General features: G+C 42.5%; 1 protein-coding gene across 1 annotated transcript; it reads left to right on the top strand.

Moving 5' to 3' along the window:
* Positions 1-118: 118 nt before the first annotated feature.
* On the top strand, positions 119-11843 carry LOC120066086 (mannose-6-phosphate isomerase-like). The gene is made up of 8 exons (XM_039017182.1): positions 119-355; positions 843-970; positions 3845-4045; positions 4275-4416; positions 5009-5188; positions 7877-8050; positions 9371-9579; positions 9935-11843. The coding sequence occupies exons 1-8, from the start codon at positions 283-285 to the stop codon at positions 10151-10153; spliced, it is 1326 nt and encodes a 441-aa protein (XP_038873110.1). The 5' UTR covers positions 119-282; the 3' UTR covers positions 10154-11843.
* Positions 11844-18661: the final 6818 nt, after the last annotated feature.

The following is an 18661-nucleotide window of genomic DNA, read 5'->3' as shown; positions in this document are numbered from 1 at the left end:
ATCCGTAAACTGTAGCAGAGGGAAATACATACATAAAGGTGGGTTGAAAGTAACATATACATGCCACGTTCAAAACAACTGGGAACTCAGAACTCGGAAATCTCCAATTGATTTTCAGGTCGGAAAGTCGGAGCTCCAGAAAGATGACAGAGTATCCGTCTTGATATTCCGAGTTGGATGACCATTAAAAAAATGTTTCTCCGAGTTCCCGTTTGTCTTGAACACACTGAAGTCGGAAGTCAGAGATTTCCGAGTTCCCAGTTGTTTTGAACGCGGCATAGGATGAGCCCATGGCCATATCAAGACGTCAGAACTACAGTGATAGCCGACGTTGCAGCCATGGAGGAAGTAAGAGGTGAGACATATTTCTCCTTTTTTGTATTGATTTAATCCGTAAAATGCCTTTAATGACACTGTCACATGTAGCGACAATGTCGCTATATAACAGCAATCGAACAGCAGAGCATGTTTTCGTATTTAAATGTGAATGAAGTAAAGCAACTTCGTTCGCAAGCATCCATTGAAATTTTAGCAGAGATTACGTTTACTGCACGCGAGCCACCTTCATAATAGAGCACACAAACGCATTAGTTATCGTGTATTGTTTAGCATACTGAAAATGAGAACACATGATTTACACGAGATATATTCCAATTAAAAGGTTGAGTTCAATAACCTATAAAATAGCTGATGTTTTGCTTTCAATGAACGCTGCAGATTCAGCAGTGCGGAGGGACTTACTCAAAAGTGCAATTCTCAGTCATATTGTAGACTTGTGATACAATTGGTGTGCATGTTGTTCATATTGAAAGTTACTGACTCTTTGTTTTCTCATTTTACAGTATTCCCGCTATCCTGTGCAGTGCAGAACTATGCATGGGGGAAGGTCGGTCTGGACAGTGAGGTGGCCAAACTGGTTGTTGGTGGGGATACCTCGGCTGTCATTGAAGCTGACAAACATTATGCCGAGGTAAGATTTAGACAGTGGTGAACCGTGATTATTGGACCTAGGCCTTTAGCGGGGGGAAAAATATTCCAAAACGTCAAACTTCACCAATAGTCTAGCGATGACAATAGTGACACATCTAAGGTGACCATAATTTGCGCACTCCGTGTAGGAGAGAATAGTTTTTATAAAAACACATATACACGGCCACAAGCAAGGGAGCAGTCACACACAGCATACTGTTAAAAGTGACCCATTCATTAAAGGCCAGTAGGCCCCCAATCATAACAAAAACATTAAGCATTTCCAAATTGAAATTTACAATGTACTTCCCATTGCGCACGTCTTTTATCACGCTCAGCACACAAAGTAACCAGTGATCTAAAGTATAAATGCAACAATTTTTCACGCATTATTTTCAAAGAGAGAGCAGAGTGAGCTGCAACAAAACAGTGCCACTCACCAAATGATGATCATTTGAAACAGAACTTTTTTTTGAAAGTTAATCATGAAGGGCGATGTTAACAAATTAGCAAAAACATCCTCCCCGACAACACGTGTGGCTGCAGCCGCTGCACAACACAACAAAAGCTAGCTAAACCAAAGGCATTTTTTTTTAAAGAAGAGCTAGTAAAAATAGTCCCACTCATTGCAAGTCAAAATGTTATTGGTTGATTTCCATGTCACTCCAAAACTCTGCCCTAATACAGTTCATTCCTATGTGAAGACTCAATAGCCAGATTAAGCTAAATTAAGTCGTTTAAGATGGCGTTTCTTGGAGAAAATAACATGTACAGTTTGAGCTACTCCAAGAAGTGATGTTGCATGCTAGCACAGTGCTGCCCCCTCTCATTCAGTAACTTTAAATGAAGACCGACCGGGGTACTGCAGGCTGCCATTAAAAACCTCTTCAGGATCCGCCCCTTTTTCAATTTTTGCCTAAAATGACATACCCAACTCTAACTGCCTGTAGCTCAGGACCTGAAGCAAGGATATGCATATTCTTGAAACCTTTTGAAAGGAAACACTTTGAAGTTTGTGGAAATGTTAAATTAATGTAGGAGAATATAACACATTAGATCTGGTAAAATATGCTTTTTTTTTGTATCTTTGAAATGCAAGAGAAAGGCCATAATGTATTATTCCAGCCCAGGTGCAATTTAAATTTTGGCCGCTAGATGGCAGCAGTGTGTGCAAAGTTTTAGACTGATCCAATGAACCACTGTATTTCTGTTCAAAATGTTGTATCAAGACTGCCCAAATGTGCCTAATTGGTTTATTAATCCATTTTCAAGTTCATAACTGCACTCTCCTCAAACAATAGCATGTTATTTTTTCACTGTAATAGCTACTGTAAATTGGAGAGTGCAGTTAGATTAACAAGATTTTAAGCTTTCTGCCAGTATCAGATATGTCTATGTCCTGGGAGATGTTCTTGTTACTCACAACCTCATGCTAATCACATTAGCCTATGTTAGCTCAACCGTCCCGCGGGGGACCCACTGTTCCTGTATAGGTTGCCATAATGGGGTAGCTAGTCAGTTGTTCACCTGAATTGTGTCTTCTGCATTTAACCCAACCCCTCTGAATCAGAGAGGTGCATTAGCAAGTAAATTATACTCTTCTGTGTGTGATTTTAAAATAATTGGTTCAAGGACATGCATCTGGTCTATTAAAAGCTATTATTATTATTACCATGATTGTCTTCAAAACATTACATTTTTTTACACAAAGATTGACAACAAATATCTGCCTTTTCCCATTCAATATAATGGGGGATCCTATTTTCCGCTAACAATGCCTGCAGTACCGTGGCTTCAATGAGAGGAGGCAGTCGTTCTCCGCTGTGAATGGCAGATGTCCACCCCACAAAAAATCCTGATTGGATATTTTTTTCTCTTCAGTGTTAACCTTTCCCTTTTCAATACAAACTGAATAGAAATCAGAATAACATTTTAAATTATAGAAAATATTTAAATGACATTTTAATAAAGAATCAATAATTTTATAAATCCTTATGCTCTCTCTGAAGGTGTAGCCTATGGCGGTTTTCCCCCTTCCAATGTATTATTCCTGTCCTGCAGATATTTAAAAAAGAGAGTACAAAGCCCTTTAGGACTTTGGCTGAGAGTCTCTTACCCTTCAAGCTCCCTCAATGCCTGCCCTGTCACAAGTCATTCTTTATTTAGCTTCAGCTTCACAGGGAGTATTTATCATAAAGGTTAATAGTATGGGAGTGGGGACATTTTGTCCAAGTGAAACGCATAGTCACATGCTATGGTGAATGGGCAGATGTATTTTCATACTCCGCAATCAGCATCCATAGTCAATAGCCTGGGTGCCTTCTCCTGTTTGAGACAATCCTCTGGTGCTAAACAATAGCTTCCTAGGATGGCACCTAGGCTATCGTATATGCATTGAAGATCATTCTATTGAACTGTGTTCATATCCTGTTTGTCATTCTTTGCATGTTATTGACATTTTCATACTTAAAAGACCTTTAATTAATTTAGTTTGTTTTATCTTTGAAAAACTTGATCACAATGGATGACGAAGCTAAATCACAAAGTGATGTTAACTCTGTTTTTATATATATTTAAAGAGTCGCACACTCCATATGTATAACCTCCCAGTAATTTATTGGGTAAAAAAGACCCTGAAGAAGGCACAGTGATGCTGAAACGTTGTTTTACCCAATATATTACTAGGAGGTTATACATATGGAGTGTGCGTCTCTATTTGTTTTTACAGCTTACAGTTTATTCTCAGTTAGTCAGCACCTCTACACTAAATAATATTCTCTGGGTGTGCGCCAGCTCATGCTTTTTATTAAACCGTTTTAAAAGAGAAATACTCTTGTATGGTCAATGATGAGGCCCCTCCCTGTGTGTCTTGCAGCTTTGGATGGGCGCTCACCCCAAAGGAGACGCCCTCATCAAGGACAACCGGATAGCCCAGAGGACGCTCGGTCAGTGGATTGCAGACTACCCAGCATGCTTGGGGTCAAAGGTCAAAGACACCTTCCAGGGCCAGCTTCCCTTCCTCTTCAAGGTCCTGTCGGTCAACACCGCTCTGTCCATACAGGCCCATCCGAACAGGGTAAGTCCTGGGTCGTGTTCATTAGGGCACACTGTAACACAGCATTTTGCAGTGGCAAATTAAAACAAAGGTTTCATGTCTGCTGACCAACCCAAAAACAAAAGTAAGGGGAGGAGGGGGTTACACGTATTTATCTCAAGTAGATATGGTGTATTTTGTTGCGTTTCTATTCTAAATTTGTTTCATTTTGCTAATCAAATTGCTCTTTTCCCATTGGCTCTCACACCAGGAGTTGGCTGGACGGCTCCATGCTCAGTTTCCAGAACATTACCCTGACAACAACCACAAGCCTGAGATGGCTGTCGCACTCACCCATTTTGAAGGCCTCTGTGGCTTCAGACCCGTGGAAGAGATCATTGGCTTTCTCAAATGTGAGTCCCATATCTTGCAGACTGTCCATTATCAGTGTTTTAAAGTCCATGTTTTTAAAATGCATTCAACAGCACAGCAGCTCAGTTGAGGGATTTCCTTCACTTTAAGATAAATTAAGTAGAGATCAATGATGCTCAGTAATCCCTTTTTTAAAGCGATAGTTCATTTGAAGTGTTGGCTCATTTTCGACTTACCTAGGGTCTTTCCTCCCAACTATTTTTAAGTTTGTTACCTGGTTATTTAGCGACATCCTGAATATTCTGGCTAGCATCTTTTGAGAATATAGCAATGATAGTGAAAATGAATTGTATCAGTTAGCCGTGCATTCAAAAGTATGGGGAATGCGGGGGAGTGGACCAAAAATGGCACCACTCTCTGTGGGAGGCAAAGCCCTTTCCCCACGCTTTTTTTTATGTACAGCTAACTGTTACTGTTCAAATTGTAGGAAATGTACTTTAAAACTGCACATGTTTCTCTCCGCCGCCAAATCCTGCTTAGGGCCCCCAAAAGGCTAGAGCCGGCCCTGACTGTTACAATCCATCCGAGGATTGTATTCAAGTTTGCTAAGAGTGTAAAATGTGTGTCCCCCAGCCGTGCCAGAATTCCACGCTCTTGTAGGGAATGAGGCGGCAGAGGAGCTGGTGAGCAGTATAGGGGAGGCGGGCCGCACCTCGCTGGCCCTGAAGAAGTGCTTCACCCGCATGATGAACTGTGAAAAGAAAGTGTTTGTGGACCAGCTCAACATGCTGGTGAAAAGAGTCACTGAGGAAGGTGAGCATCAAACAATAAGTATTTTGTTTTTGTGACACCTTATACTTCCTCATGTAGGTAGACACCAACTATCTTGGTCCCAGATCTGTTTGTTCTGTAATGCCAACTCCTATGGTCGTTGACATGTCAATCCAAACATGACCTATTTGGCAACAGCCATAAAAGTTGCCAAGAAAGCACAAACAGATCTGGGACCAGGCCTCAACTTTCTTGCGTAAGTTTCAAAAAGAGGTTATCTTTTTATAATAACAGGGGTTAAAGTTCTAAGTCACTGCGACGGAGTTCCATTATATGGATTTTGGCGAGGTTGTTTTTGAGATCAGTGTAAATCTTTTGAAATAAGTTTTGTCAAATGTATTTTGAAAGCAGTTTTGGTTTTTGTTAAAGAGGTGGATCTCAGTTTTAAATGACTACATTTATTTCTCTACTTCAATTGCGTGCGTGATATTGTTTTATAAATGCTGTTTTACTACTGGAGCGTCAAGCATGGTTTAGGGAGGCGCCGCTGCACAACATACTTCTTAAAGGTGTAATGATATACAGTGCATTCGGAAAATATTCAGACCCCTTGACTTTTTACACATTTGTTACGTTACAGGCTTATTTTTGAAAATTGATTAAATGGGGGGGTTTTGCCCTTCAAATCTACACACAATACCCCAATAATGACAAGGCAAAACAGGTTTTTAGAAATATTTGCAAATGTATAAAAAATAAAAAACGTATCACATTTTACATAAGTATTCAGACCCTTTACTCAGTACTTCGTTGAAGCACCTTCGGCAGCGATTACAGCCTCAAATCTTTTTGGGTATGATGCTACAAGCTTGGCACACCTGTATTTGGGGAGGATCTCCCATTTGTCTCTGCAGATCCTCTCAAGCTCTGTCAGGTTGGATGGGGAGCGTTGCTGCACAGCTATTTTCAGGTCTCTCCAGAGATGTCCGATCGGGTTCAAGTTCGGGCTCTGGCTGGGCCACTGAAGAACATTGAGACTTGTTCTGAAGCCTCTCCTACGTTGTCTTGGCTGTGTGCTTAGGGTTGTTGTCCTGTTGGAAGGTGAACCTTCACCCCAGCCTGAGGTCCTGAGCGCTCTGGAGCAGGTTTTCATCAAGAATCTCTCACCTTTGCTACGTTCATCTTTCCCCAAACTCCAAGCAGGCTGTCATGTGCCTTTTACTGAGGACTGGCTTCTGCCTGGCCACTCTACCATAAAGCTTTGATTGATGGAGTGCTGCAGAGATGGTTGTCCTTCTGGAAGGTTCTCCCATCTCCACAGAGGAACTCTGGAGCTCTGTCAGAGTGACCATCGGGTTCTTTATCGCCTCCCTGACCAAGGCCCTTCTCCACCAATTGCTAAATTTGGCCTTCTTCCATTTAAGAATGAAGGAGGCCACTGTGTTCTTGGGGACCTTCAATGCTGCAGACATTTTTTGGTACCCTTCCCCAGATCTGTGCCTCGACACAATCCTGTCTCGGAGCTCTATGGACAATTCCTTCAACCTCATGGCTTGGTTTTTGATCTGACATGCACTGTCAACTGTCTGACCTTATATAGATGGGTGTGTGCCTTTCCAAAGCATGTCCAATCAATTGAATTTACCACAGGTGGACTCCAATCAAGTTTTAGAAACATCAAGGATGATCAATGGAAATAGGATGCACCAGAGCTCAATTTCGAGTCTCATAGTAAGGGGGTCTGAAATACTTATGTAAATAAGGTATTTCTGTTTTTTATTTTAAGACAGTTGCTTTGTCATTATGGGGTATTGTGTGTAGATTGAGGAAAACAATTAATTTAATCAATTTTATAATAAGACCGTAACATAACAAAATGTGGAAAGTCAAGGGGTATGAATACTTTTATAGGCACTGTACTTTGTAATAAATTATGAATCATTCAATCAAATTCAATTTCTATGTACTCATAATAATAATCAGGATATTGTGTGTACATTTTATAGCCACTATGCTGTGTCAGTTAGGCTTCATGTGATCATGCTTATAGCACATCTGACCATGCATGGGCTCCTATATGCATGGTTCAATATGTTAAAGTCATTCAAACATCATTTTTACCAATATGTTATTGGGCTCATTTCTGGAGGTCAAATGTATATTTTATATGGTGTCAGCATAATTAGAAAGTATCATTTTGGAGTAGAATGTTCTTTTAAAAAGTTCCTAGAACTTTTCCTAGGTTCCTAGAACTTCCTTCTCTGTCCTGCTACATACAAATTCTCCCAGGGAGAACCCCAGACCCACTAAGGGGACTGGAATTGGTCAAACTCGCAGTTTAATACATGTACAAAATTGACCTCTTTCCCTAAAAGCATGATGGCCATGACTTTCTTACATGAAAGGGGAGGTTAACTTGGCCCCAAACTATTTTTTCTTCCTTTAACCCCTGTAATCAATAGTGCATGAATGTGGGCATAAATTATATACTCCTTGAGATTGTATATTTTCTACTGCATAATGCTTAGTCAAGGTTTCCAAAGGACCTCTTGCATCAAGACAGCTTTCTATGTAATATCAAACCAGTCCAGGTTAGTCTTATTGAGATAAAATCTTGTCCAGTAAGAAACACTCATTTTTATTTTCTGTAGCAAAACATTTTCGTTGCATGCCCTAATGAACACGACCCTATGTTAAAGGCTTTTGTTCTACCTGTTGTACCTCATTCAGCTGCTGCAGGGAAGGACACATCGGGCAGTAACAGTGAACTGTTGCTCCGGCTCCACTCCCAGTATCCGGGTGACATCGGCTGTTTTTCCATCTACTTCCTAAACCGCATGGTGCTGGAGCCAGGCGACGCCATGTTTCTGGGTGCCAATGAACCACACGCGTACCTCAATGGAGGTCAGGGGTCAACCAGTCAGCTTCTTAGAGTTAACTAGATGTATTGATAAGCTGTTAGAGTACAGTGGAAATGCACTATATATATAGAAAAGTATGTGGACACCCCTTCAATATAGTGGTTTGGCTATTCCAGCCAGACCCGTTGCTGACAGGTGTATAAAATCGAGCACACAGCCATGCAATCTCCATAGACAAAAGTTAGCTATAGAATGGCCTTACTGAAGAGCTCAGTGACTTTCAACGTGGCACTGTCATAGGATGCCACCTTTCCAACAAGTCAGTATGTTAAATTTCTGCCCAGCTAGAGCTGCCCCGGTCAACTGTTAGTGCTGTTATTCTGAAGTGGAAACGTCTAGGAGCAACAATGGCTCAGCCTCTTAGTGGCAGGCCACACAAGCTCACAAAACAGGACCGCCGAGTGCTGAGAAATCGCCTGTCCTCAGCAGCAACACTCACTACCGAGTCCCAGACAGCCTCTGGAAGCAACGTCAGCGCAAGAAATGTTAGTCGGAAGCTTCATGAATGGGTTTCTGTGGCCGAGCAGCTGCACACAAGCCGAAGATCAACATGTGCAATGCCAAGCTTTGGCTGGAGTGGTGTAAAGCTCGCCGCCATTGCACTCTGGAGCAGTGGAAACACATTGTCTGTGATGAATGTGTGATGAATCACACTTCATCATGTGGCAGTCCGAAGGCTGAATCTGGGTTTGGCGAATGCCAGGAGAACGCTACCTGCCCGACTGTATAGTGCCAACTGTAAAGTTTGGTGGAGGAGTAATAATGGTATTGGGCTGTTTTTCATGGTTCAGGCTAGGCCCCTTAGTTCCAGTGAAGGGAAATCTTAATGCTACAGCATTCCAAAATCATTCCAAAATCATGGGAATTAATGTTTGATGAGCGGGTGTCCACATACTTTTGGCCATGTGGTGAATAATACAGTAGATGAGCTATTGTTTAGTGTGGTGGTAGAAACATGTTTCCCAGGTGTTGGATTAGTGAGAGAATAATGTAGAAGTGAGAGAAAAAAATTATTCCGCACAATTGTATAGCTTCCAAAGTATAGAGCTTCAGACTGATTTTAAACTACACTTTTGGAGCTATATCTGTATGTGGATCTGTTTGTTATACAATGAGATTACCTATTGAAATACATTTTAAAATATGACAATGGTTTATTATGTAAAGTATATCATTATGTAAAGTTACAATGAATCTCAAATACAGAGCAGTGAGAATTCTAATGTTTACATATTTTTTATTTTGAAGTGAACTTGAAAGAAAGTGTCCTATATCCCATTCTCTCTCTCATAATGCTATTCAGACTGCATCGAGTGCATGGCCTGCTCGGACAACACGGTGCGCGCCGGCCTGACGCCCAAGTTCATCGACGTCAACACCCTGTGTGAGATGCTGGACTACAGCCCCGCTCCAGCCAGCGCCAAGATCTTCCCCTCCATACAGGACCCCTCAGACCCCTTTGTCTACCTCTATGACCCCCCTGTCCCTGACTTCACTGTCATGAGGATACAGGTAATTGACTTACTTATTTAGCCTGGTCCCAGATCTGTTTGTGCTGTCTTGCCAACTCCTATGGTCATTGTCACGCCAGACAACACAAACAATTATACTCCGCCTTGACAAAATTCTCTGTTTGAATGGTTCTCTTGTAGTAAGCCATTACCATATTTGTTCCAGTGTGGCTCATACATTTTTAAACTTAACATAGGTAATGTCATATTCTCCCCCTTCTTCCTTTTCTCTCTTTGCCCCCCCCCCCCCCCCCCCCCCTTTCTCTCTCCCAATCTCTGTCTGCCTCCTCTCTCTCCAACTCCCTTTCTTTTTCCTCTCTGCTCCCCCTCATTCCCCCATCTCTCTCCATCTCCAGGTGCCAGCCTCAGTCAGACAGTACACGGTGGCCCCGGTGGACTGTGCGGGCATCCTGCTGGTGATTGAGGGCGAGGCCACCGGCACCTCCGCCGCTGCCCTCTCTGACATCACCCTGAGCCGGGGCACCGTCCTCTTCATCTCAGCCAATGAGAGCGTCTCCCTTCACGTCACCTCCCCCTCCGGAATGACCATGTACCGGGCCTGCAGTCTCCTGTAGCCCCAGGTCTTCTGATAATGTTTCCTACCAACGTCAACCCAACCTGTGGTTCTGTGTCATTCGTCATGCCAGGGTGTTCCCTGACATAAGGCCAGTAGTGATAGGCTACTAACAGTTTTAACCGTAGTCTATGTGCAGTTCCATTCATTTTTCTCAGACAATCGCCCTGACAGGTCCAGGAACATGCACAGCTAGTGTGTACTTGCTGTGGTCCTTCTTATTCGGCCCATGTTTCTGTGACGGTTTATACAGTATCGAGGCAGTGATTATGGAGTTTTCATTGGTACAGTATGCCTCAGCTCACATCTCGCTGTAAGTGTCACATACTCTGTTATTGCTGCTGATTTTAATTGAGCATGTTGTAATTAATTACCTCATAAGCAATCATTTATTTTATTTTTAGTGGGGGAATTCTTCTGTTCAATATTAGTGCTGTTAAGACGATGCATCATAACAAAAACATAGTATTTAAAAAATATATATCAGCTGTATTGGGAACATTTGGCATTTACAGTATGCTGAGGTTCCTGTGCATGTTTGCGGAACAAAGGCACCTGCCATTCACACATGCATACATAGCTGCCTGCTGCATACATAGCTGCCTGCTGCATACATAGTGTACATACAAATAGAGCATATAGTAAGAATGCATAGCTACTGTATGGGGAGACCTTTTTTCAGCTGGACCGCCAACATTGAAGTTGGTTCAGTTGACAAATGTTTGCACTAGGGCCGTGGCATTTAGTGATCCAAAATGTCTGCCGTAAGGCTGAAGCAGCATGTGACCATGCAATTCAACTCACGCATCCAACAGAAGAAATGCATTCAGTAGTAGTCTGGACTGAAGGTGGCTTGTGAGCTGTACTGTGTCAATGGTAACACCTCACACAGTGTTACAGGATACAAAGTTGGTGTTTTAGATGGACTGCATTGCAGTTGGTGACTGTAGACTGCCGAATCATCTTGCATCCTAAATGACTACTGATTATAATTTGTATATCAGTCTAGTCGTAAACTGCAATGTAGTCTCTCAAACACGCAAAATAGATTTCCCCAAAGGTAAAAAAAGTGACATTTTGTATGCTATAGTTTGTTGTTCCAAGACTGTTAGTCACTTTGAATGAAGCTCTGTTGGGTCAGGCATGTCTGCTGGTTGGTGTTCGTTAGAGCACATTGTAGCAAAACGAAAAGTTTCAAGATTTCCTATTGGAGAAGTACTGATTTGTACCTCCCCATTAATGTTTTCTTCCGTTTTGTGCTTAATGAACACGGCTCTGGTGCTTTCAATTGAACAGCGATGATCCACTTAAGATTTGTGAATGAAGGACGGGAACATTGAGAGCAAACGATAACTTATTAAGAAGTAATTTGTTCTGAACTTGTTTTTATTCCAACTGGTTTTGTCCAGGATATTTTAATTTACATGGAACTGTTTGTACAATAGTTAAAAAAAAAATATATATATATATATATATATATATATTACACACACATACTACTGTAGGTTTGATTGCAAACAAGTCTGAGATTTATGGGTTAAAAGTATAACGGTTTTACTTTAACATTATGCGAATGTTTCTTTCAATAGAAGCTGGAATGAGAGCATGGTTTTGCATTTGACTATACTACAGTAGCATGGATCTCTACAGAGAGTGTCTGTATGTAAACAAAAATAAAAAAACATTCTGTACTAGTGCGTGGAGTGCTTTCATTGGGATAGAATACCCAGAGTGAAAAGATGTGTGCTCAGTACTTATTTCACCTTTATTTAACCAGGTAGGCTAGTTGAGAACAAGTTCTCATTTGCAACTGCGACCTGGCCAAGATAAAGCAAAGCAGTTCGACACATACAGTTACACATGGCATAAACAATCAATAATACAGTAGGAAAATCTATATACAGCATGTAGGATAATAGGCCATGGTGGCAAAGGAAATTACAATATAGCAAATAAAACACTGGAATGGTAGGATGTGCAGAGAATGAATGTGCAAGTTGAGATACTGGGGTGTAAAGGAGCAAGATAAATTAATACAGTATGGGGATGAGGTAGATTGGATGGGCTATTTACAGATGAGCTATGTGCAGTGATCTGTGAGCTGCTCTGACAGCATGTGCTTAAAGCTAGTGAGGGAGATAAGTCTCCAGCTTCAGAGATTTTTGCAGTTCGTTCCAGTCATTGGCAGCAGAGAACTGGAAGGAGAGGCGGCCAAAGGAAGAATTGGCTTTGGGGGTGACCAGTGAGATATACCTGCTGGAGCGCGTGCTACGGGTGGGTGCTGCTATGGTGACCAGTGAGCTGAGATAAGGCGGGGCTTTACCTAGCAGAGACTTGTAGATGGCCTGGAGCCAGTCGGTTTGGCGACGAGTATGAAGCGAGGGCCAGCCAACTAGAGCATACAGGTTGCAGTGGTGGGTAGTATATGGGGCTTTGGTGATGAAACGGATGGCACTGTGATAGACTGCATCCAATTTGTTGAGTAGAGTGTTGGAGGCTATTTTGTAAATGACATCACCGAAGTCGAGGATCGGTAGGATGGTCAGTTTTACGAGGGTATGTTTGGCAGCATGAGTGGAGGATGCTTTGTTGCGAAATAGGAAGCCAATTCTAGATTTAATTTTGGATTGGAGATGTTTAATATGAGTGTGGAAGGAGAGTTTACAGTCTAACCAGACACCTAGGTATTTGTAGTTGTCCACATATTCTAAATCAGAGCCGTCCAGAGTAGTGATGCTGGATGGGCGGGCAGGTGCGGGCAGCGATCAGTTGAAGCGCATGCATTTAAGATCAGTTGGAGGCCATGGAAGGAGAGTTGTATGGCATGGAAGCTCATCTGGAGGTTAGTTAACACAGTGTCGAAGGGCCAAAGGTATACAGAATGGTGTCGTCTGTGTAGAGGTGGATCAAAGAATCACCAGCAGCGAGAGCGACATCATTGATGTATACAGAGAAGAGAGTCGGCCCGAGAATTGAACCCTGTGGCACCCCTATAGAGACTGCCAGAGGTCCGGACAACAGGCCCTCCGATTTGACATACTGAACTCTATTGGAGAAGTAGTTGGTGAACCAAGCGAGGCAATCATTTGAGAAACCAAGGCTCTTGAGTCTGCCAATAAGAATGTTGTGATTGACAGAGTCGAAAGCCTTAGCCAGGTCGATGAATACGGCTGCACAGTAATGTCTCTTATTGATGGCGGTAATGATATCGTTTAGGACCTTGAGCGTGGCTGAGGTGCACCCATGACCAGCTCTGAAACCAGATTGCATAGCGGAGAAGCTACGGTGAGATTCGAAATGGTCAGTAATCTGTTTGTTAACTTGGCTTTCAAAGACCTTAGAAAGGCAGGGTATAATAGATATAGGTCTGTAGCAGTTTGGGTCTAGAGTGTCTCCCCCTTTGAAGAGGGGGATGACCGAGGCAGCTTTCCAATCTATAGGAATCTCAGACGATACGAAAGAGAGGTTGAACAGGCTAGTGATAGGGGTTGCAACAATTTCGGCAGATCATTTTAGAAAGAGAGGGTCCAAATTGTCTAGCTCAGCTGATTTGTAGGGGTCTAGATTTTGCAGCTCTTTCAGAACATCAGCTATCTGGATTTGGGTGAAGGAGAAGTGGGGGAGGTTTGGGCGAGTTGCTGTGGGGAGTGCAGGGCTGTTGATCGTATATTGACCGTTTGCCTTGATGACAGCTTTGTACACTCTTGGCATTCTCTCAACCAGCTTCACCTGGAATGCTTTTAGATATACAGGGTAAAGTAGATAATTTCATAACAAGGACAGCAATCACTTTTGGTTTGCCTGGAAACCTGAATTTGAATTGCATTGAATCAGGAAAGTTTCCTCCCATGACCTCTACAAGTAAGAATGTTGACAAAAATTATATTTTAACGTACTTTACCAGTTGTCTGTGTGGTTGGTCCTTTTGGCAGTAGGAATGTGAGACAATATATCCTCAGGACAGAATAATTACAAACTTTTCAAAGCGCTGGGAATGCATTCAGATTTCCATCACATGAAGCATGTGCAGAAACATGTAAACACTGTAACGATCTCGGCAACTATGCATGCGTCTCATGCATGTATACTGAACAAAAATATAAATGCAACATGTAAAGTGTTGGTCCCATGTTTCATGAACTGAAATAAAAGATCCCAGAAATATTAAATTTTTTCACAAAAAGGTTATTTCTCTCAAATTTTGTCAACAAATTTGTTTACATTACTGTTAGTGGGCATTTTTCCTTTGTCAAAATAATCCATCCACCTGACAGGTGTGGCATATCAAGAAGTTTATTAAACAGCATGATCATTACACAGGTGCACCTTGTGCTGGGGACAATAAAAGGCCACTATAAAATGTGCAGTTTTGTCACACAGCACAAACCCACAGATGTCTCAAGTTGAGGAAGCATGCAATTGGCATGCTGACTGCAGAAACGGCCAAACGGGCTCACGACCGCAGAACACGCCATCCCAGGAGCTCCACATTCGACATCTTCACCTGCGGAATCGTCTGAGACCAGCCACCCGGACGACTGATAAAAACTGAGGAGTATTTACATTTGAAGTCAGAAGTGTACATACACTTAGGTTGGAGTCATTAAAACTCGTTTTTCAACCACTCCACAAATTTCTTGTTAACAAACTATAGTTTTGGCAAGTCGGTTAGGACATCTACTTTGTGCATGACACAAGTCATTTTTCCAACAATTGTTTACAGACAGATTATTTCACTTATAATTCGCTGTATCACAATTCCAGGGGGTCAGACGTTTACATACACTAAGTTGACTGTGCCTTTAAACAGCTTGGAAAATTAGAAGCTTCTGATAAATGATGTCAATTAGCCTGAGTCAACTGGAGGTGTACCTGTGGATGTATTTCAAGGCCTACAGTAGTGGCCAAAAGTTTTGAGAATGACACAAATATTAATTTTAACAAAGTCTGCTGCCTCAGTTTTTATGATGGCAATTTGCATATACTCCAGAATGTTATGAAGAGTGATCAGATGAATTGAACTGAATCACCCAAAAACATTTTCACTGCATTTCAGCCCTGCCACAAAAGGACCAGCTGACATCATGTCAGTGATTCTCTCGTTAACACAGGTGTAAGTGTTGACGAGGACAAGGCTGGAGATCACTCTGTCAGGCTGATTGAGTTCGAATAATAGACTGGAAGCTTCAAAATGAGGGTGGTGCTTGGAATCATTGTTCTTCCTCTGTCAACCATGTTAACCTGCAAGGAAACACGTGCCGTCATCATTGCTTTGCACAAAAAGCGCCTCACAGGCAAGGATATTGCTGCCAGTAAGATTGCACCTAAATCAAGCATTTATCGGATCATCAAGAACTTCAAGGAGAGCGGTTCAATTGTTGTGAAGAAGGCTTCAGGGCGCCCAAGAAAGTCCAGCAAGCGCCAGGACCATCTCCTAAAGTTGATTCAGCTGCGGGATCGGGGCACCACCAGTACAGAGCTTGCTCAGGAATGGCAGCAGGCAGATGTGAGTGCATCTGCACGCACAGTGAGGCGAAGACCTTTGGAGGATGTCCTGGTGTCAAGAAGGGCAGCAAAGAAGCCACTTCTCTCCAGGAAAAATTTCAGGGACAGACTGATATTCTGCAAAAGGTAGAGGGATTGGACTGCTGAGGAATGGGGTAACGTAATTTTCTCTGATGAATCCCCTTTCCGATTGTTTGGGGCATCCGGAAAAAAGCTTGTCCGGAGAAGACAAGGTGAGCGCTACCATCAGTCCTGTGTCATGCCAACAGTAAAGCATCCTGAGACCATTCATGTGTGGGGTTGCTTCTCAGCCAAGGTAGTGGGATCACTCACAATTTTGCCTAAGAACACAGCCATGAATAAAGAATGGTACCAACACATCCTCCGAGAGCAACTTCTCCCAACCATCCAGGAACAGTTTGGTGACGAACAATGCCTTTTCCAGCATGATGGAGCACCTTGCCATAAGGCAAAAGTGATAACTAAGTGGATTGGTGAACAAAACATCAATATTTTGGGTCCATGGTCAGGAAACTCCCCAGACCTTAATCCCATTGAGAACTTGTGGTCAATCCTCAAGAGGCGGGTGGACAAACAAAAACCCACAAATTCTGACAAACTCCAAGGATTGATTATGCAAGAATGGGCTGCCATCAGTCATGATGTGGCCCAGAAGTTAATTGACAGCATGCCAGGGCGAAATGCCCTAACCCTAAAATCCTTTGACACTTATGAAATGCTTGTAATTATACTTCAGTATTCCATAGTAACATCTGACAAAAATATCTAAGGACACAAAGCAGCAAACTTTGTGGAAATGTATATATGTGTCATTCTCAAAACTTTTGGCCACAACTGTACCTTCAAACTCAGTATCTATTTGCTTGACATCATGGGTAAATCAAAAGAAATCAGCCAATACCTCAGAAAAGAAATTGCAGACCGCCACAAGTCTGGTTCATCCTTGGGAGCAATTTCCAAACGCCTGAAGGTACCACGTTCATCTGTACAATCAATAGTGCGCAAGTATAAACACCATGGGACCACGCAGCCGTCATACCGCTCAGGAAGGAGACGTGTTCTGTCTCCTAGAGATGAACGTATTTTGGTGCGAAAAGTGCAAATCAATCCCAGAACAACAGCAAAGGACCTTGTGAAGATGCTGGAGGAAACAGTTACAGAAGTATCTATATCCACAGTACAACGAGTCCTATATCGACATAACCTGAAAGGCCGCTCAGCAAGGAAGAAGCCACTGCTCCAAAACCACCATAAAAAAGCCAGACTACGCTTTGCAACCGAGAAATGTTCTCTGGTCTGATGAAACAAAAAGAGAACGGTTTGGCCATAATGACCATCGTTATGTTTGGAGGAAAAAAGGGGAGGCTTACAAGCTCGAAGAACACCATCCCAACCGTGAAGCACAGGGGTGGCAGCATCATGTTGTGCGGGTGCTTTGCTGCAGGAGGGACTGGTGCACTTCACAAAATAGATGGCATCATGAGGATGGAAAATTATGTGGATATATTGAAGCAACATCTCAAGACATCAGTCAGGAAGTTAAAGCTTGGTTGCAAATGGGTCTTCCAAATGGACAATGTCCTCAACATACAAAGTTGTGGCAAAATGGCTTAAGGACAACAAAGTCAAGGTATTGGAGTGGCCATCACAAAGCCCTGACCTCAATCCTATAGAACATTTGTGGGCAGAACTGAAAAAGCATGTGCGAGCAAGGAGAGCCAGTCTACCTCTGAAAATAACATCCTTGGTCCTTGGATCTTAAGGAGTAAAGTCAGGCTCACCTACACGTCTTAAGAGTACATTATTGGACTAGACTACCACATGATTATTGTTTGCTAAAATTGTACATGACATTATTTAGATACATTTTCTTGTTTTTCTATACTGTGGACATCCACAAACTTGCTGAAACAAAACCAAACAACACTTTAGTTGTAAATTAAAAGTGCTATATTCACTGTACAGGCCAGGGCACACAGATATGCAGAAAATTCAAAGGACTTAATTTATTTTTCTAGGTTAAAAAAGCTACAAGTAACTGTGGAAATGCAGTGTGAGAACACACATAAGAAAACAGTACAACCTGTGTGTGTAATCAAAAAAAACTATATTGTACATATGCTTCCCTCGATCAGAAAGCCCTTCTAGTCAATGGGTTAGAAGCATATTGCAGGGGGGAAGGTGTGATGGCGCACCACTGCCTGACTGGGACTCAACGTTTGGTTGAGCTCCTGCAGGGCCTTGACATCCTCCAACACATTATGAGCCTCAAACGTCATACTGAGAAACACCCTCACAATGTTGTGCTTCAGAAGTAGCTACAATTCATATAGGCTATATCTCAATCGATTTAAAAACAACTTTATTTTCTGGTGCTGAGGTGCTCCTATATGCTTTTTTTTGCACCAGTGTTACCAATTATTTGTTTTAATTAGAGCCCTTCCCCCACCAGACAGAGTACCTAGCCAGTCTATGAGCAAACAGCTCCTTACTAATCAAGAACATATCTAGGAAACCAGACACTTCTTCCTTGAACCAATGCCTCAGGGAGCATTCCCCTAGAGCCCTGGCCAGCACGTTGCAGTCGAAGCGCCTGCACCATCCCTACAGTGAAGTATAGTGGTGACAACATCATGCTGTTTGGATGTTTTTCAGCAGCAGGGACTGGGAGACTACGTAGTCAGAATTAAGGGAAAGAACAAAGAGATCCTTGATGAAAACCTGCTCCAGAGTGCTCAGGACCTGACTGGGGCAAAGGTCTACCTTCCAACAGGACAACAACCCTAAGCACACAGTCAAGACAACGCAGGAGTGGCTTTGGGACAAGTCTCTGAATGTCCTTGAGTAGCCCAGCCAGAGCCCGGACTTGAACCCGATCGAACATCTCTGGAGAGACCTGGAAATAGCTGTGCATGGACGCTCCCCATCCAACCTGACCGAGCTTGAGAGAATCTGCAGAGAAGAATGGGAGAAACTCCCCAAA

The sequence above is a fragment of the Salvelinus namaycush genome, chromosome 21 (genome assembly GCF_016432855.1).
Source record: "Salvelinus namaycush isolate Seneca chromosome 21, SaNama_1.0, whole genome shotgun sequence".
NCBI classification, from domain to species: Eukaryota; Metazoa; Chordata; class Actinopteri; order Salmoniformes; family Salmonidae; genus Salvelinus; species Salvelinus namaycush.
This window is presented reverse-complemented; position numbering and strand designations above follow the sequence as displayed.

What these genes read in the sequence shown, in the direction of transcription:
- LOC120066086 (XM_039017182.1), top strand. Translation starts at nt 283, where the DNA reads ATGAGCCCATGGCCATATCAAGACGTCAGAACTACAGTGATAGCCGAC. An exon ending in AGCCATGGAGGAAGTAAGAG is followed by an intron (nt 356 to 842) that starts GTGAGACATATT and finishes CTCATTTTACAG; the next exon opens with TATTCCCGCTATCCTGTGCA. An exon ending in GAAAAGAGTCACTGAGGAAG is followed by an intron (nt 5,189 to 7,876) that starts GTGAGCATCAAA and finishes TACCTCATTCAG; the next exon opens with CTGCTGCAGGGAAGGACACA.